The 27,454-nt window shown below is 45.9% G+C and overlaps 1 protein-coding gene across 1 annotated transcript in view; it reads right to left on the bottom strand.

Annotated features, from left to right (window-relative positions):
* LOC147105051 (phosphatidylinositol 4-phosphate 3-kinase C2 domain-containing subunit beta-like) overlaps positions 1-27,454 on the bottom strand; it is a 166,572-nt gene that overhangs the window by 102,459 nt on the left and 36,659 nt on the right. Inside the window, exons 6-9 of the mRNA XM_086011098.1 lie at positions 6,944-7,055; positions 5,968-6,047; positions 5,577-5,640; positions 3,383-3,529 (exon numbers count right to left, since the gene is read on the bottom strand). Of these exons, the coding sequence (XP_085867224.1) occupies positions 3,383-3,529; positions 5,577-5,640; positions 5,968-6,047; positions 6,944-7,055 (403 nt within the window). The remainder of the gene's footprint in view (positions 1-3,382; positions 3,530-5,576; positions 5,641-5,967; positions 6,048-6,943; positions 7,056-27,454) is intronic.

Below are 27,454 nucleotides of genomic sequence, written 5' to 3'. Positions count from 1 at the left end.
CAGCCTTGAAAGCAGGTGACTGAGAAATGATCTTATAGCCTTACGCAAGATAATAAACGGTGTGGGAAAGGCCAAGGTATTATTTCCGACTAAGGCCAAGGGGACACAGGTTCAAACTAGTAAAGGGCAAATTTGGGACTGATAATAACAACAACGTGCATTTATATAGCATCTTTAACATGGTAAAACATCCCATGGCGCTTGATGTCAGGAACAACTTCTTCACACAAGCAGTGATTAACACGTGTAATGGACTCCCAGATATAGTAAAGGTGAAAACCCTGGAATTCAGGAGGGAGGGAGGGTTGTGCTGAAACAATGAACTAAGATGGGCCAAATAACATCCTCATCTGTATTTATCATGTGATTTCCTTACCTTCTTTTGCTGGAAAGCAAGGAAAAGAGAGGAAATGGCACAGACCTAATACACGTGTAGAGTGCCAAGTCTGGCGAGGGCCACAGACGATGGAGAAGTGGGCTACAAATGGCCTCTGGACCTTAATACGAGTACCACTGTTCAAGAAAACACTTCGGGGGGGGGGGGGGGGGGGGGTGGAATTCAGTTGCTTTGCACCTCCCATTAGTGCCCTAAGAGAAGATGGTAAAATTGGGAAATAAAAGACTCGGAAAAAGTAACCTATTACAGTAGAGGGTGTCGGCCGTGGCTCAGTGGGTAGCTCTCTCTCGCCTCCGAGTCAGAAGGTCGTGGGTTCAAGACCCACCCCAGAGACTTGAGCGCATAATCTAGGCTGACACTCCAGCGCTGCACTGTCTGAAGTGATGTCTTTCGGATGAGGCATTAAACGAGGCGAAGAGCAGGGGACTTATCCCCGGTGTCCTGGCCAATATTTATCGTGCAATCAACGTCATTAAAAAAAAATATCTGGTCATTTAACTGGCTATCCTAAAACTCTTCAACTTGGTTCTGAGTGTCGGTTATTTCCCTGACATCTGGAACAAAGGACTCATAACACCCATATACAAAGGTGGGGACAAAATCGACCCAAACAACTATCGAGGCATCTGTGTAAACAGTAACCTGGGGAAGGTATTCTGTAGCATCATAAACAAAAGACTTATAAACTTCCTTGAGGAGCACAATGTCTTGAGTAAAAGCCAAATTGGATTCCTGCCAAACTATAGAACATCCGATCATATCTTCACCCTACAGACCCTAATTGACAAACACGTTCACCATAACAAAAGCAAAATCTACGCATGCTTTGTTGATTTCCAGAAGGCTTTCGACTCCATCTGGCATGACGGTTTATTCCTGAAACTTATCGAAAGCGGGGTAGGAGGGAAAACATATGATGTAATTAAATCAATGTATACAAACAATAAATGTGCAGTTAAAATTGGAGACAAACAAACAAAATACTTCCCACAGGGGCGGGGGGTGACGCAGGGCTCGCCAATCTCACCGACACTCTTTAATATTTACATTAATGGATTGGCAAAACTACTTGAACAATCTACAGCACCCGGCCTCCTCTATGCAGACGACCTGGTTCTGCTGTCACCAACTAAGGAGGGTCTACAGCAGAACCTGGACCTGCTGGAGTCGTACTGCCAGACTTGGGCCCTGACAATAAATCCCCAAAAAACCAAAGTCCTTGTGTTCCAGCAAAGATCCAAACATCAGGGACCCAAAATAAATTTCACAGTAGGAACAACCAAAATTGAACAAACCACTCACTACACATACTTGGGCTTAAAAATCAGTTCTACGGGAAACTTCAAACTGGCTGTGAATGAACTGAAAGAGAAAGCAAGAAGGGCTTTCTATGCCATCAAAAAATCAATCCAAATAGAAATCCCAATTAGCATTTGGCTCAAAATTTTCAAATCAGTAATTGAACCAATTGCACTCTATGGCAGTGAGGTATGGGGACCGCTAACACAACAAGAATTTGCAAAATGGGACAAACACCCAATTGAGATCCTACATGCAGAATTCTGTAAAAGTATCCTTCGGACTCAAAGGAAAACAGTAAACAATGCATGCAGGGCGGAACTAGGCCAATATCCATTAATAATCACTATCCAAAAAAGAGCCACCAAATTTTGGAATCACCTACAAATGAGCAACCCCCAATGCTATCACTACGACGCCCTGAAATGCCAAGAGCTGACCATAAAGAAGAATACCCTCAGTCAACTAGTCCTGGGACTCAGTGAAGTAACTACTAACAATACTAACAATAACCAGTCCCAGAACAGTGACAGGGTAACACAAAGTATTCGACCCAACACAATCGTCGCTAAGCAAAAGGAAAAATATCTGACATATTGGGCAGAAACAACAAAAACCCAAAGCAAACTCAATTGCTACTTGGCCCTAAACAGACAATACAACATAGCTGATTACCTGACCATGGTAAAGGATAACAAACTGAGAAGAACCTTGACAAGGTACAGACTTAGCGAACATAGCCTAGCGATCGAAAAAGGCAGACACAGGCAGACCAGGCTGCCAAGAGAAGACAGGATATGCTCTCATTGCAGTCAGGGAGTAGTTGAGACAGAGATGCACTTCCTCACAGCCTGTGGAAAATATCAGGGCATCAGGGAGAATTTCTACCAAAAATTCTCTCAAATATGCCCTGAATTCAGAAATCTGAATGACAACCAAAAACTCCCATTCCTACTGGGGGAGGAGAGAAGCTGTGTAACACTGGCGGCACACTATGTTACAGCTTGCCATGAACAGAGGGACAACCAGTAAACTAAGACAAGAGTATATATAAACAAGGCGAATGTATATTTATAAACTCAGGGATATACCTGTTTATACACTGTATGAATAGAACCGCGTTTATGTGTTCAACCATAAATGTATTTTGATGCTTTGGCAACATAAGATGTACCTTATCATGCCAATAAAGCGATTTGAATTGAATTGTGAATTGTGAATTGTGGAACCCTGTGCACAAATTGGCTGCCAGGTTTCCTATATTATAACAGTGACTACACTTCAAAAGTACTTCATTTGCTGTAAAGTGCTTTGGGACGTCCTGAGGTTGTGAAAGGCGCTACAGAAATTATATAAATGCAAGTTCTTTCTTTATTTCATGCACTGCTTGAGGAAAGATTAGAGAGGTTTTCTGCTAGCAGCCAGGAAGGACGTGGCTGAGACTGTGACATGAGCTGGAAACAAGAGTAAATAATGTGTCACCTCGAGGTAGCAAATTGGCACAAAACTGGTCACCAGGAAACAGCAGCATATGTAAAAATAGCCGAAAGGAAGAAAAATCAATTTTCCAATCAGAGATATTCACTCGTCATTTGCGTTCCTTTACACAGAGCTAACTGAAACACGATGAGAGCAACTGATAAAAGCATCAGCTGTACTTGGGAGTTAGGAAGTGGGTTTGCACACCTTCTGTATCCTAGGATGCAGCCTAGAGGGGCAGGGTGGCAACTGGTTCAGGGCATTGGTTATCTCCTGCGTTTCAACTAAGGCAAGCGCGTTGCAAATGGCCATCACAGACTGCACCACCCTCTCGGCCTTCTGTGTATGATCGACCTGCAAGTAACAAAAAATACATTTAATAAACGAGAGAAACAGCAACGCACCCAAGACCCCTCTCGCTCAGTAACCGTACACAGTGAGCACAACAGTCTCTTCACAGGACTAACTGGAATTGCTGCAATCACAGAGACCTGACATCCTAGTGAACTAACAATCTTTGCACCCTTTGACGTCGGGGTACTATCTAAGGCCAGAGATTTTGAGCCAAATCAGCCCCAAACCAGGATATCAACAAATACTCGAGGCGGAGTGCTGCACTGTTAAAGATGCTTTGCTCCGTACGAGATGTTGAACGGAAGTCTTTGGGCTTTTTCCTCAATAATCTCGCAGTCACAGCTCGACCACAATTTACACAAGAAAACCAAGTCCCTTATTAACCAAAAACCACAGGGTCGAGTTTCTGCGTAATCCGGGTGGAGTCGGATGAACCAGCGCAAAAGAATCGGGGAATTTTTAAAACGGAAGTGAGTTACGCCCCAAACCACTTACACTCGTGTTTTCCGCTGATTTACAATTCAAGTCACCCGGATAAGGCCACACCCACAAAACTGACCACGCCCCCCCAGGACGAAATTGCGAGATTCCACGGATTGCGCTGGTTCAGGAAGGCTCTTCAAATTGCGCTCATTTTCCTAGGCACTAGGAAGCATGTTTTAAAAAAAAAATGTTCATATCAAAAAGATTTCATTTACTAAAAAACTGACTAGTGTACAGCAATGAAACTATTAAATGATGCAGCATGGATTTTTATGTCATTTTCAGCGATTTTAAATTGGGTTATTCGCAGGTGGAGGACTGGGCACCCTTATTAAAAATGCTTATTTTTGGTGATTAACCCATTTTCAGCTGTATTAATAAAACTGCACCAGGTTACCGCTCTTAAATACAGTGGCAAGGGGGAAAAAAAAGAGACGACTGTGTTCTATTCTGCTGCCCGATTGCGCTGGTTTATTGAAGATTTTACATTTGTGATTATGCAAATTTGAACTGTAACCCAACTGGCGCAATTTCCAGCGCAACTTCCCGATTGCGTCCCCAAAAGCGGAAGCTCTACCTCCACACCACTACTGACCAACGCTGCCTCTGCAAGATCCTGCAAATCCATTGGCAGGATAGGCGCACCAACGTCAGTGTTCTTGCTCAGGCCAACATTCCCAGCATCAAAGCTTTGACCATGCTCGATCAGCTCCGATGGACGGGTCACATTGTCCGCATGCCCGATACGAGACTCCCAAAACAAGCGCTCTGCTCCAGGTGGGCAGAGGAAACACTTCAAGGACACCCTCAAAGCCTCCCTGAAAACGTGCAACATCCCCACCGACACCTGGGAATCTCTGGCCCAAGACCGCACAAAGTGGAGGAGAAGCACCCGGGAAGGCGCCAAACACCTCGAGTCTCTTCGCCGGGAGCAAGCGGAAGCCAAGAGCAGGCAGCGGAAGGAGCTCACGCCAACCCAAGCACCCCACCCACCCGCCCCTTCAACCACCGTCTGCCCCACCTGTGACAGAAACTGTAGGTCCCGCATTGGACTAATCAGTCACCTGCAAACTCATTTTTAATGTGGAAGCAAGTCATCCTCGGTTCCGAGGGACTGCTTAAGAAGAAGACTGACCACCGTGCACGGGTTAGTGTGCCCAGTCATCACCGCTGGGAAAGATGGAAGCATAGATTTTGGGCGAGGGCAAGGTAAGGCTTGGCCTCGGTCTGCTGCTGTTCTCTGCTCCCGACAACACTCACTGTGGAAGCCAAAAACAAAAAAATAATAACGAATGGCCACTCCCGGTGCGGTACCAAAGGGCTACTGAAGTTTTGAAAAGACTCAGCTCCCTCAGGGGAGGAAAAAAAAAGGAAAATGAAGGAAAATTTCAGGGGAAGACAAAAAACAAAGCAATCCCTCTTTGGAGGGTTGAGTGCGAGCAGTTCTACTGGTTTAACCAAGATGCTCAAGATGGTTGCGCCTCTTACACAATATAAACACAGGCCTACCCAGGGCACCAAACAAAAGGTCCTCAAAGCATTGTCTTGTTGCCAAGCAACCTACCTCTGCCAGCAGAAAGTTATCCACCTCATTTTGGTAGGTGTCAAAGAGAAGGGTCAGAGCTTGCCTGCATGAAATTAAAAGCACAGTTAATGAACCAGCAGTGAAATAATTCCTTGTGGCTGAACGGAGGCAGACAGAACAGTTATTATTTGTTGGATCCATTACACAGACCCTCTCATATGCACACGCCGTATGCAGAGAAGAGATATTCTGGTAATTACTAGTCTCTTTTACAAACAGGAGAGACACTCCAGAAGTTAGGCACACACTAATTCTAGGAGTTACACAGACATATACATAGGTACAGGTGAAGCATTCGGCATTATTGATCTCAGTAACAGAGCGTGAAGCACACACAGACTGACCGCTGCTGTCTGCACGAGTCTCTCACCTGGTTATGGTCTGTTTTAAGGGCCTCTCTTGCAGGTGTATGCAATGGTTAAGAGTTGAATGAGTCTTGTCATCACTGACCTGTGGAAACAGAGTGTCAATTGTAACCAACATGGGTAAGTCTATCCGTTCCTGTCCTTTGAGGCGAGGGGGAGGAGATAAAGCAGGAATAGTAGCTGCACCAAGGAAAGTGGGGTCTACAGATGGACAAGAGACAACTCTCAAAAATGAGGCGGTGTCATAAACATGGAGAGTAATAAACCCCTTTATTACTCTGGTAATGCACCTCATCCGCAGACTGAGTGTACTATCGCACCCCCCGCCCCCCACATATAAGCCAGTCACCAGCCAGACACTGTATCACAGCTAGAAATTTGGCGTTTAACTTGTCTCCCTATCCCCTAACATCATCAGGTACTTTGGAGTCTTCGCTACCCATCTTAAATTGCACCAGACACACCAGTCTCCTCGCTTCACAACCATGCCAGCCAGACACGTGAAGGTAAAATTTTCCCATTGCGTACTCGCAGTGTTGAGCCGCGCCTGCTGGAAGCGCGTATTGCAAAATTACGTGCAGCAGCTCCGTAAAATCTGCCGTGCCCACACTCTGTCTTACCCTGGCGTCTCCGGGAATTGAAGATTAATCTCCAGAACACTGCTGCAAGCAGCCCAGGAGAAAAATCACTAGGGCACAAAAACGAGTTTGATTCATCCTTAACAAAAAAAGGTAAACTTGAGAATTTTCATTACTTTTTTTTTTTTTTTAAAAGACCGCCCAAGTATTTAACTTGGGATCATTAAATGAGACATAGAGGACACATTTAAACCTCCTCTCCCTCAATCTGGCCAATAACCGGGTGCTAAAGATGAACAGTCAAGTGTCTTTCATACTACTGAATTCCCCCAACTCGTACCTTAAACTTGATTTTAAGATGAAGTTATTGACAATCAGAATTTGGAACTTTAAAATCACTTACCGTACGTATCAGGTCCTTGCGAACCGCCTTGAGCTCCATCATGTAAAGCTTAATGTCCATATCAAACTTACGGCAAAACTGAACGTATTTGTGGCTCCCGATAGTGTGTTTACTGGAAAAGAATGGATTCAGTCACAATCACAAGTAAACTGACTCCCTTTCCCCATGGAAAGCTCTGAAGCTGGCTGGAAAAGGGCTAATTGCAACAAATGTTATTATTACATATTTCAACCATTCACAGTTGTTGACATTCAACCCATTAAATGAAAAGAAATTTCAGGTACATTGTATTTTTTTTCCCAATCAGTGTAAAAATCAGCACTGCCTTAGCCATTGATACCAGTCTTATTCAGCAGCATTTAGTGTCAGCTGTGGCTCAGTGGATAGCACACTTGCCTCTGAGTCAGAGGGTTGTGGGTTCAAGTCCCACTCCAGGGACTTGAGCACATAAATCTAGGCTGACACTCCCAGTGCAGTGCTGAGGGAGTGCTGCAGTGTCGGTGGTGCCGTCTTTCAGATGAGACATTAAACCGAGGCCCCACCTGCTCTCTCAGGTGGACGTTAAACATCCCATGGCACTATTTCAAAGAAGAGCAGGGGAGTTATCCCCGGTGTCCTGGCCAATATTTATCCCTCAATCAACATAACAAAAAAACAGATTATCTGGTCATTATCACAGTGCTGTTTGTGGGGGCTTGCTGTGCGTTTTCCTCATTACAACAGTGACTACACTCCAAAAGTACTTCATTGGCTGTAAAGCGCTTTGAGACGTCTGGTGGTCATGAAAGGCGCTATATAAATGTCATTCTTTCTTTTTCAAGTTTCAAGAGAAATATAGTCCTTCATAGAATCATACAGCATAGAAGGTGGCCATTCAGCCCATCGTGCCTGTGCCCGGCTCTCTGTTAAGAGCGGCCAATTAGTTCCACTCCCCTGCTCTTTCCCAATAGCCCTGCAAATGTGTTCCTTTTAAGTATATATCCAACTCCCTTTGAGAGATACTATTGAATCTGCTTCCACCACCCTTTCAGGCAATGCATTACAGATCATCAACAACAACTTGCATTTATATAGCACCTTTAACACGTTAAAACATCCCAAGGTGCTTCACAGGAGAGTAATCAAACAAAATTTGATACCGATCCACATAAGGATAAATTAGGGCAGATGACCAAAAGCTTGGTCAAAGAGGTAGGTTTTAAGGAGTGTCTTAAGGAGGAAAGAGAGGCAGAGAGGTTTAGGGAAGGAATTCCAGAGCTTAGGGCCCAGGCAACTGAAGGCATGGGCCTTAAGCCTAGACAACTGAAGGGGGATGAAAGTCAAGGATGCGCAAGTGGCCAGAATTGGAGGAGCGCAGAGATCTCAGAGGGTTGTAGGAGCTTCAGAGATGGTGAAGGGAACGAGGCCATGGAGAGTTTTGAACACGATAATGAGAATTTAAAATTTGATGCGTTGGTGGACCGGGAGCCGATGTAGGTCAGGGAGCACAGGGATGACGGGTGAACGGGACCTGGTGCGTGTTAGGATACGGGCGGCAGAGTTTCGGATGAGCTCAAGTTGAAAATGGGTAGCCTGCCAGGAGGGAAGCAGAATAAGACAAGGGCCAATGAAAACCGCCTTTTAGGCAGGTAGATGGGGAAGGAGGGTGAAACCTTCCTTTAATGACTGCGATTACAGCAATAGATGTTGGGCAACTACCTTTCAAAGCTGTTAGTCAGCCATGAGCGTGATTACAACCACACACACTTGTAGTCAGACAGACGATTGTGCTCCTAGCCACGCCCAAACCTGAACTGACTGCTCCATAAGTAAACAGGAAATTTTGCATCACTATCTCAGCAATGAAAGAAGCACTGGTTATTTCTTCAAAAAGCTTTTAAATTCAAATAAAATGGTACAGGCTTGCATTTTTTTTTTATAAAGTGACTCAAAATGCTTGCACGTACAACCAAATTACCTTTTATAAATAAATATAAAGGGCAAGGTCTAGTGCTATGAGTCATGTGTATATAATAACAGTACAGGAAGACGGAGAAACTGTGCAAGTGCTGTAAGCAGGTGTTTTCCTCCAATTAACCAGGCATTGTAACGGCTTTAGGCCTGTGTGCCAGCTGAGCTCGGGCGAGGCAGGTCCAAGAAACCCTAGAACACGGGATCAATGGACTGAACCAACAGGGCAGCCATCAATCTCAGAACAATAGCTTACTGCCTGGATACTGCGTGGGGCGAGGTATTGCGTCACAGTACTTACATTACAGGAAAGAGAAAGTGAAAAAATATCCTCAGCCCCACCCATCACCCAATAGCTTTATTTATTTTTTGAAAGGGACAAGATTTTCATGTAAGCATTTGCCCAACCATTCTTTATTTTTATAAAGGAGGGTGGAGAAAAGGCCAGTGTTTTTTTTCCAACCAATTTATTTATAATTAATTCAAAGCCAAGAAACAGAATAAAATATTCCCGAGATAAGGAACCTTTGGAATTTGCAGGCTACACGTATATCCTCATAAACCACCCTTCCAATCACTTCTCCTCAATCCAATCTTCCTGAACACTAGACAAAAAGAGTGACCGATAAAAGAATTATTGCAACTGAATTTATTTGTTTATCAAAACTATGATCAGCCAAGAAACTCAACTAACTTCTGGTTTAAAAATAAAAGCATTTATGAGTTAACTCCTATCAAAAATACAAAATGTTAACGACCCTAGTGTTATTTAATAAGAGTAGGGTCAACCGCATGGATATTTTGCCTTTCTTATGAAACATTCTCTCACAATAACAGCAACTTGCAATTATATAGCGCCTTGAACGTAGAAATGCTCAGGAAGGCATGCAAGTGGACTGAGGAGACGTGAGTGGAAGATGGTTTCAGATTTCCAGACTGCAGCTCAAGGAACTACATTTAAAGTACATTGATGTAATCATGTAGCCTTGTGCCCATCAAAGATGCATTTCGATTCAATGTAGCCCATTACATCAGTTGCAAGCAAAATAATAAAAGCATGATCCAATATTGTTTATTGAACATGGTACTGCGTTCAAAATAAAATCTGGAAATAGCGGCATTCAGATTACAGGGGAGCCTTGATTGTATCATATTTCAATACATGAAAGCTTTGTTATGGTCCCAATATTGAATTTTACTGCAGCTTAGGATTTTATGCACGAATGAAGGAGAACTGCTGAGAGCACAGTGGAAACACCAACTCCAATTTTCCAAAAAGTCTTCGGAAATAGAATTCTGCAGGTTGGCAGATGTTGCATCCCGTTCAGAAATGGGGCAAGCGATAAGCCAGCAAATGATTGGCCAGTTGGTCTTACCCTGATTGAGGGTAGCCTCCACAAGAGATCATAACATGGGATGAAATTAGTGGCTGTAGTGAACCTTTAGAAAGTCACGAGCTAGTCAGGAACAGTCAGCGTGGATTTTTCAAGGGTAGGTCATGCTTGAATAATTGAAATTTTGCAAGGAAATTCTGGAGTGCATTAAGTAAATGTGGTAGTTGTTGCATATATGGATTTTCAGATGGTGGTTTGATAAGATGCCACATAAAAGACTTGATGCAAAAACGAAAGCATATGGCATTAAAGGGAACACAGCTGCAGCGAGAGAGGGATGCTGGGGGACACAACATGGAGAGAAAGGGTACATTTTTCTTTGGAATGGCAGCACGTGGGTAGTGGAGAGTTCCAGAGATCCGTGATGGGACCTCTTTTGTTTTCCAGTTATATTGATTTGGACAAAGGCACAGAAAGAGTGACACTCAAGTTTGCCGATACCAAATTAGAGGGCGTGGCAAATTGTGAGGATGAATGCAGGAGGGCACGGGCAGGTTGGGCAGATAGGTGGCAGGTGCAATCAAATACAAAGTAATACATTTTGGGGAAAAAACACAGAAGCAAGTATGCCCTAAATTAGTAGGATTCTTAACAGGGTGGAGGAATAATGAGATCTTTAAAAGGTGGAAATCCAGGTAGAAAAGGATACAAAACAAGTCAAACAGGCTTTTCTGTGGTGTGGACAAATGTAAAAAGTCACACAACACCAGGTTATAGTCCAACAGTTTTATTTGAAATCACAAGCTTTCGGAGCGCTGCTCCTTCGTCAGGTGAAGTGGAGAGATGCATAAAGACACAGCTTATATAGTCAGAGAATAATGCCAGATGATTACAAGTAATCTTTCTAACTGCCATTTATCACACCTCAGCAGAGAGATAATCACAGCAATCAAAGGTGTGAATGGTGTCCAAACAGGTCAGTCAGGAAAACATTACATCAAAGAACAATGAGGTGGGGTCACAAGGAGTAAAATGTTGCAGATGCTGGGGTCTGTATGAAAAACAAAAATGAATACAAAAGCAGAGAAGCTATACTGTATTTGTAACAGACATTGGCTAGCCCTCATCTGGAGTGCTGCCTGCAATTCTAGACTGTTAGAGCCATGGAACGGGTACAGTGACTATTTGCTACAAAAATACAAGGATTGAAAGGTTATACATGGAAAAAAAAGCTCGTAAAATTAGGAGCTTTTTCACTCGAACAGAGAATATCAAAGTGGGATCTGATGGGGGTTTTCTGGATTATGAAAGGGTTTGACAGAATAAATAGTGAAGGATTATTTTCATTGGCTGGTGAATCAGTAACAAGGGGGTATAAACTCAGGATTTATATATTATATATATATATATATATAATATATATATGTATGTATGTACACAGAGGGTTAGTGGACCATGGAACGTTTTACCAAAAATGACTATTAAGGCACAGTTAAAAAGGAATGGCACAAGTGTTTGAAAAGGAAGAACGATACCAGGAAAGGGAAGAAAAATGGGATTGGAGTGGATAGCTCCAGTTGTCGAGCTAGCATTAGCATGGAGCGACGGGCCAAATGCCCTCCCTTCTTTGCTGTAATCTGTATAATTCTATGCTGCTTGGCCCAAATTCAGACCAACTGAGCACCAGAGAAACCGAACCTCACTTGAATTCCACTCTTGCACGGACTGTCAATTTGCACGCTGGAGTCAGAGGAGGAGGCAAACACAACATCGATATCGGGGCAGATTTAGGAACACACGCACTGTGCTGCTGGGTGCAGCGGGCTTTATCCATGAGCCGCAAACTATTACATCTCTTTGGAGTCAGGGAAGAATCTCGCTGGATCCAACTGCCAGTCTATTTTGTGTTTCTTGGAGTGGTCAGACCACATCATTCTCAACAGAAAGATTGCTCAGGGCACAAGTCGGGTGTTCTGGCATGTTAGCGATGTAGACGAACACTACAGTTTGTAATGCTGAGTATCTGCACCTACCCAGCCACTCAGCCACTGACTGAAAAGAGAGCCAATAGCACCGACGCCTTCAGTTTCCAGCTCCTCCACAACCTACTACGAGGCCTCTCTGCAGCTAAAACACACTCAGTTATGACTCTCATTTGAACTAACCCTAAAGGCCTGTGTGTTAATGAAAAGATTGTGGATCTGTTTTCAATGAAAGAAAGCATGGATCAGCTGGTATTCTTTATCAAATCACTACCCTTCTAAAATCAACCGCAGTTACTGCTGAATCTGCATCTTCCTAGCCGTGCACAATGCTGCTCCAAGAAGTGTTGCCTTTAATCATTCAAGTGCCCTGGGACCCTCTCCACCTCCTTGTCTCCAGCCCTAGAGGATAATGAACAGCCAACTCCTATACCTAGGGCTATCATTTCCCATGGATTACTCACATACCAAAAGTCACGGTAATCACAGTAACAATAATTTCTTGTGGGAACCAAGCTACCTTTATTTTGCTAAGTTTCTCTCCTCCTTCCCTTCCATTTCATTCTCGCCCCCCATCATTGTTTTTCCTTTCTCCCCTCTTCCTTCATTCCCGTTTCCCCACACCCCGTTCTCCCACCTCCTTCACTACTGCATTCTGATGGATTCGTAAAACAGGTCCATGGGGTGGGGAGTGACACACACACACACAGGCAGAGAGAGAGACACACACAGGCAGAGAGAGACAGAAAGAGAGAGAGACAAAGAGTAGTGCTGAAGCAGGCATGTGTCAGGCATCTGCGCTCCCTCAGAGAGCCAGCGGTGCTCTGTTTGCTTTATACCCCATTGGTTCATCAGCTGTTTCCGCCTGTGGGTTTTTCCAGAAGCGAGTGCTATTCATGAATAACCTTCATCTGTGGTTGTGTCCTGGAAGCAGAAGGGACTAGATCGGATCACGGTGGGGGTGTGGCTGTTATTCCCCAGTGCGCCTGACTAAAATGATACAACAGGGCACTTTCTGGCTCCTGGGCTTCAGGTCTGATGCACAAAATTGCAGGTGTAGGCAACCTCAAGGAGAGAGAGAGAGAGAGAGAGAGAGAGAGAGAGAGAGAGAGAGAGACGGCTGCTGGAGAGAGAGGGAGAGAGAGAGAGACGGCTGCTGGAGAGAGCATATAATAAAAGTCTTGGCCAGTCCTTTTGGACCTCAATATATTGAGACTCTGCTGTACATGCAGCTGCAAGAGTAAAAATGATTCATACCCGGTCGGTGGGGGAGGGCAGAGAATCACCTTCTGTTGTCCCGTGTGAAATCAAACGATCCTTGTATAATTGACATTGTGTTAAGATTCTGATATAAGGCATCAGAAGTCAGGAGTGTGGAAATCGTTCCCAGAGTGGGCCTGCGTCCCAGTACTCCAGAGAGCGACCTCCACCCCCCGAGCAAGTGTTTGTTTGGAACGGTGGCTCTTGGTTAGAAAAAGGGAAGAACATAGAATCACGGTTTGGAATTGCAAATCCAGGTTTGTCTCACTATTTTCCCAGCTGTCACTGTCAGAGGACAGGGGTAGCTAGTCGCACAGCTAACTCCCGAATTCCCCCTACTTGATACACCGTCCACCGCCTATATCGGCTTCAATTGGGCGACTGTAGGACCAGGCGTACCATTAATGCTCAGCTTTAACAGGAGCCTGGAAGTTTATGGAAACGACCTTCTCTCCAACCGAACAGGAGAGGCAGAGTGGCAGGGCAAGAAAGGAAAGCGGCATGACAAAGTCTGGCTGAAATAGCCGGCGCCCTTAATACAGGAAACTCTCGTTTAAACGGCACCTAAATATCCAGAATTCTCTAACAACCGGCAAAATTCTCACTCCGAAAACACCTCAATAGCCGGAAATGTTGCCGAGTCCGAGTCTCCCGCGGTGGCCAAGTTAGTCAGTGGGGGTTGTTCTCCAAACTGCCACTACTCGGCTTCTTGGCGCTGTCTGAAGTCCGAACACCTCAATAACAGGAGTCTGACTCTCCCGCGCTGCCAGTAGTCTCTTCCGATCCGCCATTTTTGTGTGCGTCGCCCGCGCTGCCGGTGTTTTCTTCCGATCTGCCATTTTTCTGTGTGTCCCTCCATCTTTATCGTGAATTATCTCCCCCATCTTGCATTATGGAATTCCCAAAAAGTTGGTCCAAGCAAAAGGACTTGGAATAAGTGTACAGTCTACTACAGTACTGTATACAGTCGCTTACTGTATAAGTTTTGTTTTACTGTTAAGTAATTAGAGTTGTGGATTACCCTCAACTGGCAGTACTGTACCTAATCAAGCATCTTCCACCATCCATTTAACACAACATTCTGTAGGCGAGTACCCAATTACTGTATATTGCACATTTCTTGATTTAAAAAAAAATTTTGTTTGTTAAAAATAGCCTCGGTAGATGACCCTCTCCGTCATCCAGAATTTTTAATCAACCGGCACCATCCTGGTCCCGTCGGTGCCGGATACCAGAGTTTCCTGTATGTCATAAGCGGCGTCTTTGTAACTGACAATTGTAATCGTCAGTGGAAATGGCAAATGGTTAGCGCTGCCCGTAAGAAGCAGGGACGGTGGTGGGGACTGTACTTACATTAACCCCCCCTGGAAATTTATGTTGAAAATGGGACATTCCTTCACCCACTTTATACAGGACGCTTAGGCCTTGAAATTCAGCAGGGGTCCAACTGGTGTTTCGCCATAACTCCGGTAGATCCCCAATTGAATTTCATGGCCATAATTTTCACCCTCTGGCATCAGCAGGCAAACTTCTATGTTTCTATTATATCTTCTATGTTTCTATTATATTCAAGAAGGAGTTAGATATATTTCTTAAGGCTAAAGGGATCAAGGGATATGGGGAGAAGGCAGGGACAGGGTACTGAATTTGGATGATCAGCCATGATCTCATTGAATGGCAGAGCAGGCTCGAAGGGCTGAATGGCCTACTCCTATCTTCTAAACAACATGCCATCTATGGCCAGCTGATTTCATTCACTGAGGAACACCTGGCTTGGCACTTTCGCCTCGGACTCAGAAGGTATGGGTTCAAGCTCCACTCGCAGACTTGAACCCAAGGCTGACACTTCAGGAGGCTCTGTCTTTCAGACGAGACGTTGCGCTGAAGCCTCATTGGCTTGTTTCAGGCAGATGCAAAAAGATTCAACGGGGCTCTTCAAAATAGGGGGCATCGAGTGTCCTGGCCAACACCGATTCCTCAACCAACACCGCCAAGACAAATGAACTAGTGAGGTATCGCATTGTCTGTTTGTGGGACCTTGCTGTGCGCTCACTAACTGCCGCATCTGTCTCCACTGTAACAGTGCCTACACAAGTAATTCACTATCAGAAACAACTTGGGATGACCGGAGGACATGAAAGTTGCTTCGCGAATGCAAGTTTGCTCTTTCTTCCCATTGAGGTCAGGCATTATTTGTTCATCCCTCCGGACATTTAGGTGTCCTTATATAGGAAACACGGAGAGTTAGCATGCAGGTACAGCAAGTAATTAGAAAGGCAAATGGCATGTTGGCCTTTATTGCAAGGGGGTTGGAGTATAAGAGTAAGGAAGTCTTGCTACAATTGTACAGGGCCTTGGTGAGACCACACCTGGAGAACTGTGCACAGTTTTGGTCTCCTTATCTGAGGAAGGATATATTTGCCTTAGAGGCGGTGCAACAAAGGTTCACTCGACTGATTCCTGGGATGAGAGGGTTGTCCTATGAGGAGATATTGAGTGGGTTGTGCCTGTACTCTCTGGAGTTCAGAAGAATGAGAGGTGATCTCAGTGAAACATACAAGATTCTGAAGGGGATTGACAGGGTAGATGCCGAGAGATTGTTTCCCCTGGCTGGAGAGTCTAGAACTAGGGGGCATAGTCTCAGGATAAGGGGTCGGCCATTTAAGACTGAGATGAGGAGGAATTTCTTCACTCAGAGGGTTGTGAATCTTTGGAATTCTCTGCCCCGAAGGGCTGTGGATGCTGAATCATTGAGTATATTCAAGGCCAAGATCGATAGATTTTTGGACTCTAGGGGAATCAATGGGTATGGAGATGAGGTGGGAAAGTGGAGTTGAGGTTACAGATCAGCCATGATCTTATTGAATGCTGGAGCAGGCTCGAGGGCCTATATGGCCTACTCCTGATCTTAATTCTTCTGTTCGTAAGCCAACCACATGGTGTGAAACTAGTCACAAGTAGGCCAGATTGGGTAGAGGGGGCAGGTTCCCTTCCCTGAAGGAGGTTAGAGAACCAGTTGGGTTTTTACAATAATCTGCTGTACAACTGTCTTTTTCTCAGGTGCCAGTCCATAAATGACCAGATTTCATGGGATCATACAGCACAGAAGGAGGCCATTCGGCCCATCGGCTCTTTGAATTATTGAATTCAATTTCATAACTTACTGTAACGGGTACTGAACTCACAACCTCTTTGTTGTTGGGCACCTTAACCACTAAGCTACCATCAGCTCAGCGTATAATCATACAGCAGTGGAGGAGGTCATTTGGCCCACTGTGCCTGTGGTGGCTCTTTGTGTGACCTATCCAATTAGTCCCACTCCCCTGCTCTTTCCCCATAGCCCTGTAAATTTTTTTCCTCTTGCTTAAAAGATAAAAAACAATATTCTGACTGTCGACGACCTATCAATCGGGTTTAACATTTTGGTGACATTACCCTCACAGAGTGGAGACAGAGACTTGCTTCTTGGAATACAGTCATGGGATGGAGAAATCACCCTATATGGTTAATGATTCTCACTTCAGTTCTGGGGACAGTGCCCTTTAAAATAGCCTGATAACTAACCTCGACATATTGAGCTCTAAGAAATGTTTATTGAAGGGAGGCCTGAAGGGTTGAGCTTTGCCACCTCCCCAGCGAGACTGCCTGAAACACAGGATGTTGCGCCCTCCGTCCCTGTATGATTTACAGTCAAATTCGCACTTATCTTTCAGTGCCACATATCCTGTCATGAGGAGGAGGAGGCCGATTCCCACCGCAGGACCTGACCGCACACATTGGTCAGAGTGCCAGCGTTTCGGGTCACGTGCGGCAGCTGTGTGGTCTGCCTCCGCAGGGCTCTCGCACAGCAATGCAGGGTCTCAGCTGCACACTCCGCACAGCAACAGTGACATTAGGTGTCTGAAACAGCACTGATTGAATCACATGGGCAAGAGATAACAACGTACAGCGCGAGAGAATACAATACCAGAACTGCTGAAGCGTCAGCCTAGATTATGGCTATGTTAGGAACCACTTCTTCACACAAAGGGTGGTAGAAATGTGGAACTCTCGCACAAAAAGCAGTAGATGCTGGCTCAATTAATCATTTTAAGTCTGAGATCGATAAGATTTTTGCCAGACAAGGGTATTAAAGGATGCGGCGCCAAGATAGGCGGATGGAGTTAAGATGCAGATCAGCCACGTTCTCACTGAGGGGCTGAATGGCATACTCCAGTTTATTGAAATCATAGAAACTTACAGCACAGGAGGAGTCCATTCGGCCCATCCTGCCTGTGCTAGCTCTTTAAAAGAGCAGTCGTGTTTAGTCCCACATCCCCACTTTTTGTCTGTAACCTTGTAAGTTCCTCATCCTCAAGTACCTGTCCTACTCCCTTTTTAAATTATTTTATGGAATCGACTTCCACCACCGATGTTCCGAGTCTCCAGAGTGGGGGGACATGGACTCACAACCTTAACCCATAATAATAAAAATATATATATATTTTTTTTAAATGCTCTCATGGCTAGTTATCCTGCAGCTCCCGACCTTTGAATGGCATCAAATGAATGAAGCTCAGCGCAAGCTCGAGGAACAGCACCTCATCTTTCGATTAGGCACTTTACAGCCTTCTGGACTCAACAGAGTTCAACAATTTCAGATCATAACCTCGGCCCCTATCATATAGATATATTTTATCCACACTTTTTGTCGGTGTCTTTTTTTCTTCTCTCCCACATGGCAGCTGTCTCTCATTCTGTCAGCGCAATTCACACTTCATCGAGGGCCAGCCTTTGTTTCTTAACCTGTTCCATTACCATCTCGTCTCGCCTTGAATATCTCTTAATGTCTCTTAACCTCTCCTGCCTTCTATCCTATCACAGACCTTCCCTGTCGTTCTTTCATCCCCTCCCCCCCTTTCCCAGCCCCTACACGTGCTTAAAAATCTGTTCCATTTCCTGCTTTTTTCCAGTTCTGACGAAAGGTCACCGACCTGAAACGTTGACACTGTTTCTCTCTTCACAGATGCTGCCTGACCTGCTGAGTATCTCCAGCATGTTCTGTTTTTATTTCAGATTTCCAGCATTTGCAGTATTTTCTTTGTCTTTGAATGGCATCGTCCGGTGCATGTGGGATTCCCGCTAGGAGCTGGCTGAAGTGCAAATAAGGCCAACCCCAGGATAGGAACATCGTAACAGGAGGAGGCCATTCAGCCCCTCGAGCCGGTTTCATTCAATGAGATCATGGCTGATCTGTGACCTAACTCCATAGATCCGCCTTTGCCCCATATCCCTTAATACCTTTGCTTAACAAAAATCTATCAATCTCAGATTTAAAATTAACAATTGACTTGGCATCAATTCCCATTTGTGGAAGGGAGTTCCAAGCTTCTACCACCATTTGCGTGTAGAAATGTTTCTCAACTTCACTTCACTCCTGAAAGGCCTGGCTCTAATCTTTTAGACTATGCAGAGTCCTAGAATCCCCAGCCAGTGGGAATAGTTTCTCTCTATCTATCCTCAGTTCCTCTTAATATCTTGAAAACTTTGATCAAATCACCCCTTAACCTTCGAAATTCCAGGGAATACAGCCTTAGTTTGTGTAATTTCTCCTCGCAATTTAACCCTTGGAGCCCTGGTATCATTTGCTGGAGTCAGTGGCGGAGAAGCTGGGTGGGTGGAAGTCCTTTCCCGGCCTCATTAAATCGCGGCCTGAGTGTCAGCAGCTGCTCTATCAGGAAGGCCATCAAAGTCAAGCCTGCCCTTAGCTCACATCCACGTGAATTGTCCTGGAGGGAGGACGAGACAGTGATTAGGACCAGAGCTGATTCCTTCTGTCCTCCCTTCCCCCAGACGGGGGCGGGTGGGGGGGAAAGAGAGCTGAGGTGGTTTGCATTATATAGTATTTACAGCACAGAAACAGGCCATTCGGCCCAACAGGTCCATGCCAGTGTTTATTTTCCACACGAGCCTCCTCCCACCCTTCATCTGACCCAATCAGCGTATCCTTCTGTTTTTTTCCCCCCTCGTGTTTATGTAGCTTCCCCTTTAAATGCATCGATGCTAGTCGCCTCAGCTAGTGGGTAGCAGCCCCACAATACTGCTGCCCTTCCCGAGACTAGCTAACTCAGCAGAGACTAGGGCTGGTATCTGGGACTATCCCGGTCTGTGTAGCTCAGCACCACACTGGGTTTCGGCATTAATAGGAATATGGACAAAAAAAACTCAGCGACTGGGGAGTTCCTGCAGTTTTTTCACTGAATGTTAGATATGCTCATTTCAGAAAGCCACTCGATTGAGTGGGTGGTTAGTGTTCGCAGAAAAGCTTTTTGCGTAGTTCTGCAATGCTCAGCTAAAACATCAGTTTAAATGGAAATCCCCCCCTCTCCTTCAGGGCTGTGATGCTGCAGAAATATTTCGAACATGAAATATTTCCACGGAAGCTCAGCGTAAGCTCGAGGAACAGCACCTCATCTTCCGATTAGGCACTTTACAGCCTTCGAGACTCAATATCGAGTTCAACAACTTCAGATCATAACCTCGGCCCCTATTATATTTTTATATTTTTTATCCACACTTTTGGTTTGTGCCTTTTCCTTTTTCTCTCTCCCACACGGCAGCTGTCTCTCACTCTGCCAGCGCATTTCACACTTCATCTAGAGCCATTGTCTGATTCTTTACCTGTCCCATTACCATCTCGTCTCACCTTGAATATCTCTTAATGTCTCTTCTTTCATCCCCTCCCCCATTTCCCAGCCCCCAAACTGCCTTTTAATCTGTTTCATTTCCTGCCTTTTTTTCCTCAGTTCTGAAGAAGGGTTTCGACCCGAAACGTTGACTCCGTTTCTCTCTACAGATGTTGCCTGGCCTGCTGAGTTTTTCCCAGTTCTATTGTTATTTCAGATTTCCAGCATCCGCAGTGTTTTGCTATCATATTTCGAACATGCTTTGGTTCCTTTGTGATCAGGAATTTTCCCTCAACATAAACCAGTTCTACTGGACGAGATACATTTCAACCACCTCCTCCTCAGACAGCGAGGCAGACAGCGAGGCAACACCTGAAAGGAATCGGCGGCAGGGCAGGATAAAAAGCCCAGGGGGCCGCCGAGTTTCAAAAGAACAGCAAAAGCAAGGAGTGACATCACAGGACTGCAGGTAGGTGATTGGTGGGTGAGTATTAGCGTTTTATTCTCTCTAACGTAACTGGTTAAACTAATGAATGTAACTATTGATAATCGTGTGAATAAAGACTTTAACTAAGAGAGCGAAAAAAGTGTAACATCCCCACCGACACCTGGGAATCCCTGGCCCAAGACCGCACAAAGTGGAGGAGAAGCATCCGGGAAGGCGCCGAACACCTTGAGTCTCTTCGCCGGGAGCAAGCGGAAGCCAAGCGCAGGCAGCGCAAGGAGTGCACGTCAACCCAAGCACCCCATCCACCCGCCCCTTCGACCAACGTCTGCCCCACCTGTGACAGAGACTGTAGGTCCCGCATTGGACTCAGTCACCTGCAAACTCATTTTTAATGTGGAAGCAAGTCATCCAAGAAGAAGAAGGAGATAAAGGTAGGCCTGACTTTTAGAAAGAAAGACTTGCATTTATATAGCGCCTTTCACAATCACCGGTCGTCCCAAAGCGTTTACAGCCAATGAAGTACTTATGAAGTGGAGTTACTGGTGTTTAAGACTCTTAGGGTGTGAAATTAGGTAGCGCCCCGTAAGGAGAGGCTCCGCGGAGCGCTGCCGCTTTCAACTCCCCTTCCTTTCAGTTGAAGTGGAGGGCCGCTGCGCGCTCTGCAGGGCCGCCAATCTCCCCAACTCGGCCACCAGGGCAGCGTGGTGCCCATGGCAGCAGCCTGGCGCAGAGACCCGGTGGCGGCCAGGGCCACGGACCGATGACATGGAGGTCGGCCAGTAAAAGAAAATGGCGGCACGGCTCGCAGCCGCACCTCCCCTTTAACTACTGCCCCGCGAACGGAGGTCGCCCCCCTCGGCTCGGGACTCGCCAGGCTGGCGCGGACACTGCCTGTGACAGCCTCGCGGGGTGCAGCCGAATTTCTGCCGCAAGGTGGTAAGGGGATGCGGCGGGGCACTAAGGGGTCACCGCACACGGTGATGCGGTGGCCCGGTGCGCTAACGGCAGGCGCAAAAGAGCCGAATTTCGCCTTTAGTCTTACGTTTACTTCTGTAAGTTAGTTCCCACGGAATGTACATCCTGTGCCATGTCGGAAATCCAGGACGCTTCCTGTGTCCTGGATAACCACGTATGCAGGAGGTGTAGTCAGCTGGAGGAGCTCGAGCTCCGAGATTCGGAGCTTGAGCAGCAGCTGGCGTCACTGCGGTGCATCCGTGAGGCTGAGAGCTTCGTGAATAGCACGTTTCAGGAGGTGGTCACCCTGCAGCTAAGGAGTGCGCAGACAGAGAGGGAATGGGTGACCAGCCGACAGGAGAGGAGGACCAGGCAGGTAGTGCAGGAAGTCCCCCCGAGTGCATCTCGCTCTCCAACCAGTATTCAGTTCGGCGTACTAGTGAGGGTGATGGTTCCTCTGGGGAGTACAGCCAGAGCCAAGTTCGCGGCACCAGGGCTGGAACAGCTGTACAAGGGGGGGGGGGGGGGGGAAGAAGAGTGGGAGAGCAATAGTGGTAGGGGATTCGATAGTTAGGGGAGCAGACATGACTCCAGGATGGTATGTTGCCTCCCTGGTGCCAGGTTAAGGATGTCTCTGAGCGGCTGCAGAACATTGAGGGGGAGGGTAAACAGCCAGAGGTTGTGGTCCATGGTGCAGGCAGATTTTAGGGAGCTAGGAAAGAGATTAAAAAGCTGGACCTCAAAAGGTAGCAATCTCCGGATTACTCCCGGTGCCACGTGCAAGCGAGTATAGAGATAGGAAGATAGAGCAGATGAATGCGTGGCTGGAGAGATGGTGCAGGAGGGAAGGTTTCAGATTCCTGGGGCATTGGGACCGGTTCTGGGGGAGGTGGGACCTGTACAGTCCGGACAGGTTGTACCTCAACAGGGCCGGTACTAACACCCTCGCAGGGAGGTTTGCTGGTGCTGTTGGGGAGGTTTTAAACTAATTTGGCAGGGGGATGGGCACCAGGGTGTAACATTAGAAAGGGAAAATAAAGTGCTCAAAGGATTGGGAGGGGCAGAGAGCACTAAAGTAAGAAATAGTAAGGTATTAGGTGGGGTCAAACTAAGAGAGAATACAGGATGGTCTAAGGTGGGTTTACAGTGTATGTATGTGAACGCACGAAGCGTAGTAAACAAGGTAAGTGAGCTGCAGGCACAAATAGCCAGATGGGAATATGATGTTGTGGCAATAACGGAGACATGGCTCAAAAAAGGGCAGGATCGGGTATTAAATATTCCTGGTTATAAGGTGTTCAGGAAAAATAGGGAAGGAAAGATAGGAGGTGGTGTGGCAGTATTGGTTAAGGAGAATATTACAGTGCTGGAGAAGAAGGATGCCCTGGAGAGGTCAAGGACAGAATCTATATGGCTAGAGTTAAGAAATAACAGAGGTGCCATTACACTACTAGGTGTATTCTATAGACCACCAAATAGTGGGAAAGATATGGAGGAGCAAATTTGCAGAGAAATTACAGAGAGGTGCAAGAACTATAGAGTAGTAATAATGGGGGACTTCAACTATCCCAATATAGACTGGGATTGTAATGGTGTAAAGGGCAGAGAAGGGGAAGAAGTTCTGAAGGGTGTTCAGGAGAACTTTCTTGATCAGTATGTTTCCGGCCCGACGAGGGAGGAGGCATTGCTGGATCTGGTTCTGGGGAATGAGGAAGGTCAAGTGGAGCAAGTGTCAGTAAGGGAACATTTAGCGAACAGTGGTCATAGTATCATAAGATTTAGATTAGTTATGGAAAAGGACAGGGAGCAATCTAGGGTAAAAATGTTTAACTGGGGGAAAGCCTATTTCAGTGGGATGAGAACGGATGTGGCCCGGGTAAACTGGAATCAAAGATTGGCAGGCAAAACTGTAATGGAACAATGGGCTGCCTTTAAAGAGGAAATAGTTCAGGTACAGTTGAGGTACATTCCCACTAGGGAGAAAGGCAGGGCAACTAACGTCAGGGACCCCTGGATGACGAAACAGATCGAGAATATAATGAAGCAGAAAAATAGCACGTATGACAGATTGCAAATACATCTGAGAATCAGGCTATATAGAAAGGTCAGAGGAGAAGTGAAAAAGAAAGTAAGAGGGGCAAAGAGAGGGTATGAGAATAGAATGGCAGCCAACATAAAAGGTAATCCAAAAGTCTTCTTTAGGCATATAAATAGTAAAAGGGTAGTAAAAGGTGGGGCCGATTAGGGACCAAAAAGGAGACCTATGCATGGAGGCAGAGAGTATGGCTGAGGTACTAAATGAGTACTTTGCATCTGTCTTCACCAAGGAAGAGGATGCTGCCATAGACAGTGAAGGAGGTGGTAGTGGAGACACTTGATCAGATAAAAATTGATAGAGGTATTAGAAAGGCAGGCTGTACTTAAAAGTAGATAAAACACCAGGAGCGGATGGGATGCATCCTAGGATGCTGAGGGAATTGAAGGCGGAAATCGCGGAGGTACTGGCCATAATATTCCAATCCTCCACAGATGCGGGGGTGGTGCCAGAGGACTGGAGAATTGCAAATGTTACACCATTGTTTAGAAAAGGCTATAAAGATAAGCCCAGCAACTACAGGCCAGTCAGTTTAACCTCGGTAGTGGGGAAGCTTTTAGAAACAGTAATCAGGGACAAAATTAACAGTCACTTGGATAGGTGTGGATTAATTAAGGAAAGCCAGCACGGATTTGTTAAAGGCAAATCGTGTTTAACCAACTTGATCGAGTTTTTTGATGAAGTAACAGAGAGGGTTGATGAGGACAATGCAGTTGACGTAGTGTACAAGGATTTCCAAAAGGCGTTCGACAAAGTGCCACATAATAGGCTTGCCAGCAAAGTTGAAGCCCATGGAATAAAAGGGACAGTGGCAGCATGGATACGGAATTGGCTAAGTGACAGGAAACAGAGAGTAGTGGTGAACGGTTGTTTTTTGGACTGGAGGAAGGTATACAGTGGTGTTCCCCAGGGGTCGGTTCTTGGACCACTGCTTTTCTTGATATATATTAATGACTTGGACGTGGGTGTACAGGGCACAATTTCAAATTGTGCAGATGACACAAAGCTTGGAAGTATTGTGAACAGCGAGGAGGATAGTGATAGACTTCAGGAAGACAGACAGGCTGGTGAAATGGGCGGACACATGGCAGATGAAATTTAACGCAGAAAAGTGTGAAGTGATACATTTTGGTAGGAAGAATGAGGAGAGGCAATATAAACTAAATGGTACAATCCTAAAGGGGGTGCACGAACAGAGAGATCTGGTGGTATGTGTGCACAAATCGTTGAAGGTGGCAGGGCAGGTTGAGAAAGCAGTTAAAAAGGCTTATGGGATCCTGGGCTTCATAAATAGGGGCATAGGGTACAAAAGTGTGGAAATTATGATGAAGCTGTATAAAATACTGGTCCGGCCCCAGCTGGAGTACGGTGTCCAATTCTGGGCACCACACTTTAGGAAGGATGTGAAGGCCTTAGAGAAGGTGCAGAAAAGATTTACGAGAATGATTCCAGGAATGAGGGACTTCAGTTACGTGGATAGACTAGAGAAGCTGGGGTTGTTCTCCTTAGAGCAGAGAAGGCTGAGGAGATTTGATAGAGGTGTTCAAAATCATGAGGGGTCTGGACAGAGTAGATAGAGAGAAACCGTTCCCATTGGTGGAAGGGTCGAGAACCAGAGGACACAGATTTAAGGCGATTGGCAAAAGAACCAAAGGCGACATAAGAAAAAACCTTTTTACGCAGCGAGTGGTTAAGATCTGGAATGCACTGCCTGAAAGGGTGGTGGAAGCAGACTCAATCACCGCTTTCAAAAGGGAGTTGGATAAATAGCTGAAGGAAAAAAATCGCAGGGCTACGGGGAAAGGGCGGGGGAGTGGGACTAGCGGAAAGTCAGCACAGGCTCGACGGGCCGAACGGCCTTCTTCCGTGTTGTAACCATTCAATGGTTCCAACACAGACAGCGACACATCAGACAGTCACACACCCAGACAAGAGAGACAGGTAGGCAGGCAGAGAGGCAGGCACGCACACAGACAGCCAAGACAGGCAACACAGACCAGCTGACTGTTACTAGCTCTGTTTTTAAAATAAAAATTAGCAGCTGTTTGAGAGGCCGCCACGCTCGCTGAACAAACTGGGGGAAATTAAAAACTGCACATTAAAACGAGAAGTTACCGACCAAGCGCTATTCACAGAATGTGTTTACACGGAATCCACTCAGACTGAAACTAAAGCAGGAGAAGCGTGGGTCTGCGGATTTCTGCAAACCTGCTGCACATTAGAGTTTGCTACCTGTTCAATTTTGGGACATTTAGTCTTGTTTTTCCGCAGAGCAGACTAAAATACAAACCAGATATCTGATTTTTAAAATAATTGACAATTTTGAGGTTTGTTTTGCTTTAAAATAATTCTCTCCCCTCCCCCCCCACTGACCCCAACTTTTATCTGTGTCTATTGGCGTGGGGGAATTAATTATTGAGGATGGAATGATTCGCAGTCACCAGCGAAGCAAATCTCAGGGCTCAAACCACATTCGAAATAGATCTGTCACAAAAATCCGAAACTGAGCTGGGGAATTAGCAAAAGGTTGGAACATCTAATGCAACTGTGGTTTGTAATTCAGACTGCTATCTGATCTGCAATTATATCTATGTGGTCAGATAGCTGGTATTCTGACATCCCACTGTGTACTTTCATCAAGCCCTTGCTAGGTGCAGGAAATGAGATACAAGTTTTACAACAAGCAGCTTGATGCTCTTGTATCCAATGATGCCAGCCTCCATGCACCCATTGGCAGCCGCCCTTACTTCAAGTTGTTCCTGGGAAATCAGGAGTGGATGGTCCCATCAGACTAGTGTCCGCGTGCTCACTCAAATTCTACTGTTGTCACTGGGATGTCTGCAAGTGAGAGGCTTTCATGGAAACACAGAAGATAGGAGCAGGAGTAGGCCATTCGGCCCCTCGAGCCTGCTCCGCCATTCAATGAGATCATGGCTGATCATCCAAATTCAGTACCCGGTCCCTGCTTTCTCCCCATATCCCTTGATCCCTTTAGCCTTAAGAAATATATCGAACGCCTTCTTGAATATATTTAATGAATTGGCCTCTACTGCCTTCTGTGGTAGAGAATTCCACAGGTTCACCACTCTCTGGGTGAAGAAATTCCTCCTCATCTCTGTCCTAAATGGCTTACCCCTTATCCTTAGACTGTGACCCCCCTGGTGCTGGACTCCCCGGCCATCGGGAACATCCTTCCTGCATCCAGTCTATCTAGTCCTGTTACTATTTTATAAGTTTCAATGAGATCTCCGCTCATTCTTCTAAACTCCAGCAAGTATAAGCCCAATCGACCCAATGTCTCCTCATACGTCATTCCTGCCATCCCAGGTATCAGCCTGGTGAATCTTCACTGAACTCCCTCCATGGCAAGAACATCCTTCCTCAGATAAGGCGACCAAAACTGCACACAATACTCCAGGTGTGGTCGCACCAAGGCCCTGTACAACTGCATCAAGACATCCTTGTTCCTGTACTCGAACCCTCTCGCCAGGAAGGCCAACATACCATTTGCCTTCTTAACCGCCTGCTGCACCTGCATGCTTACCTTCAGCGACTGGTGCACAAGGACACCCAGGTCTTGTTGCACTTCCCCTTCTCCCAATCTATTGCCATTCAGATAATAATCTGCCTTCCTGTTTTTGACACCAAAGTGGATAACCTCGCATTTATCCACATTATATTGCATCTGCCATGCTTCTGCCCAATCACCCAACCTGTCCAAATCATACTGGAGTTTCTCAGCATCCTCCTCACAGCATACACTCCCACCCAGCTTTGTGTCGTCTGCAAACTTGGAGATATTACATCCAATTCCCTCGTCTAG

This window comes from Somniosus microcephalus, chromosome 18, assembly GCF_052327205.1.
Source record: "Somniosus microcephalus isolate GS21.2 chromosome 18, FLI_Smic_1.0, whole genome shotgun sequence".
In the NCBI taxonomy this organism is placed as follows: Eukaryota; Metazoa; Chordata; class Chondrichthyes; order Squaliformes; family Somniosidae; genus Somniosus; species Somniosus microcephalus.
The sequence above is the reverse complement of the archived record's forward strand: the minus strand, read 5'-3'. Positions and strand labels throughout refer to the sequence as shown.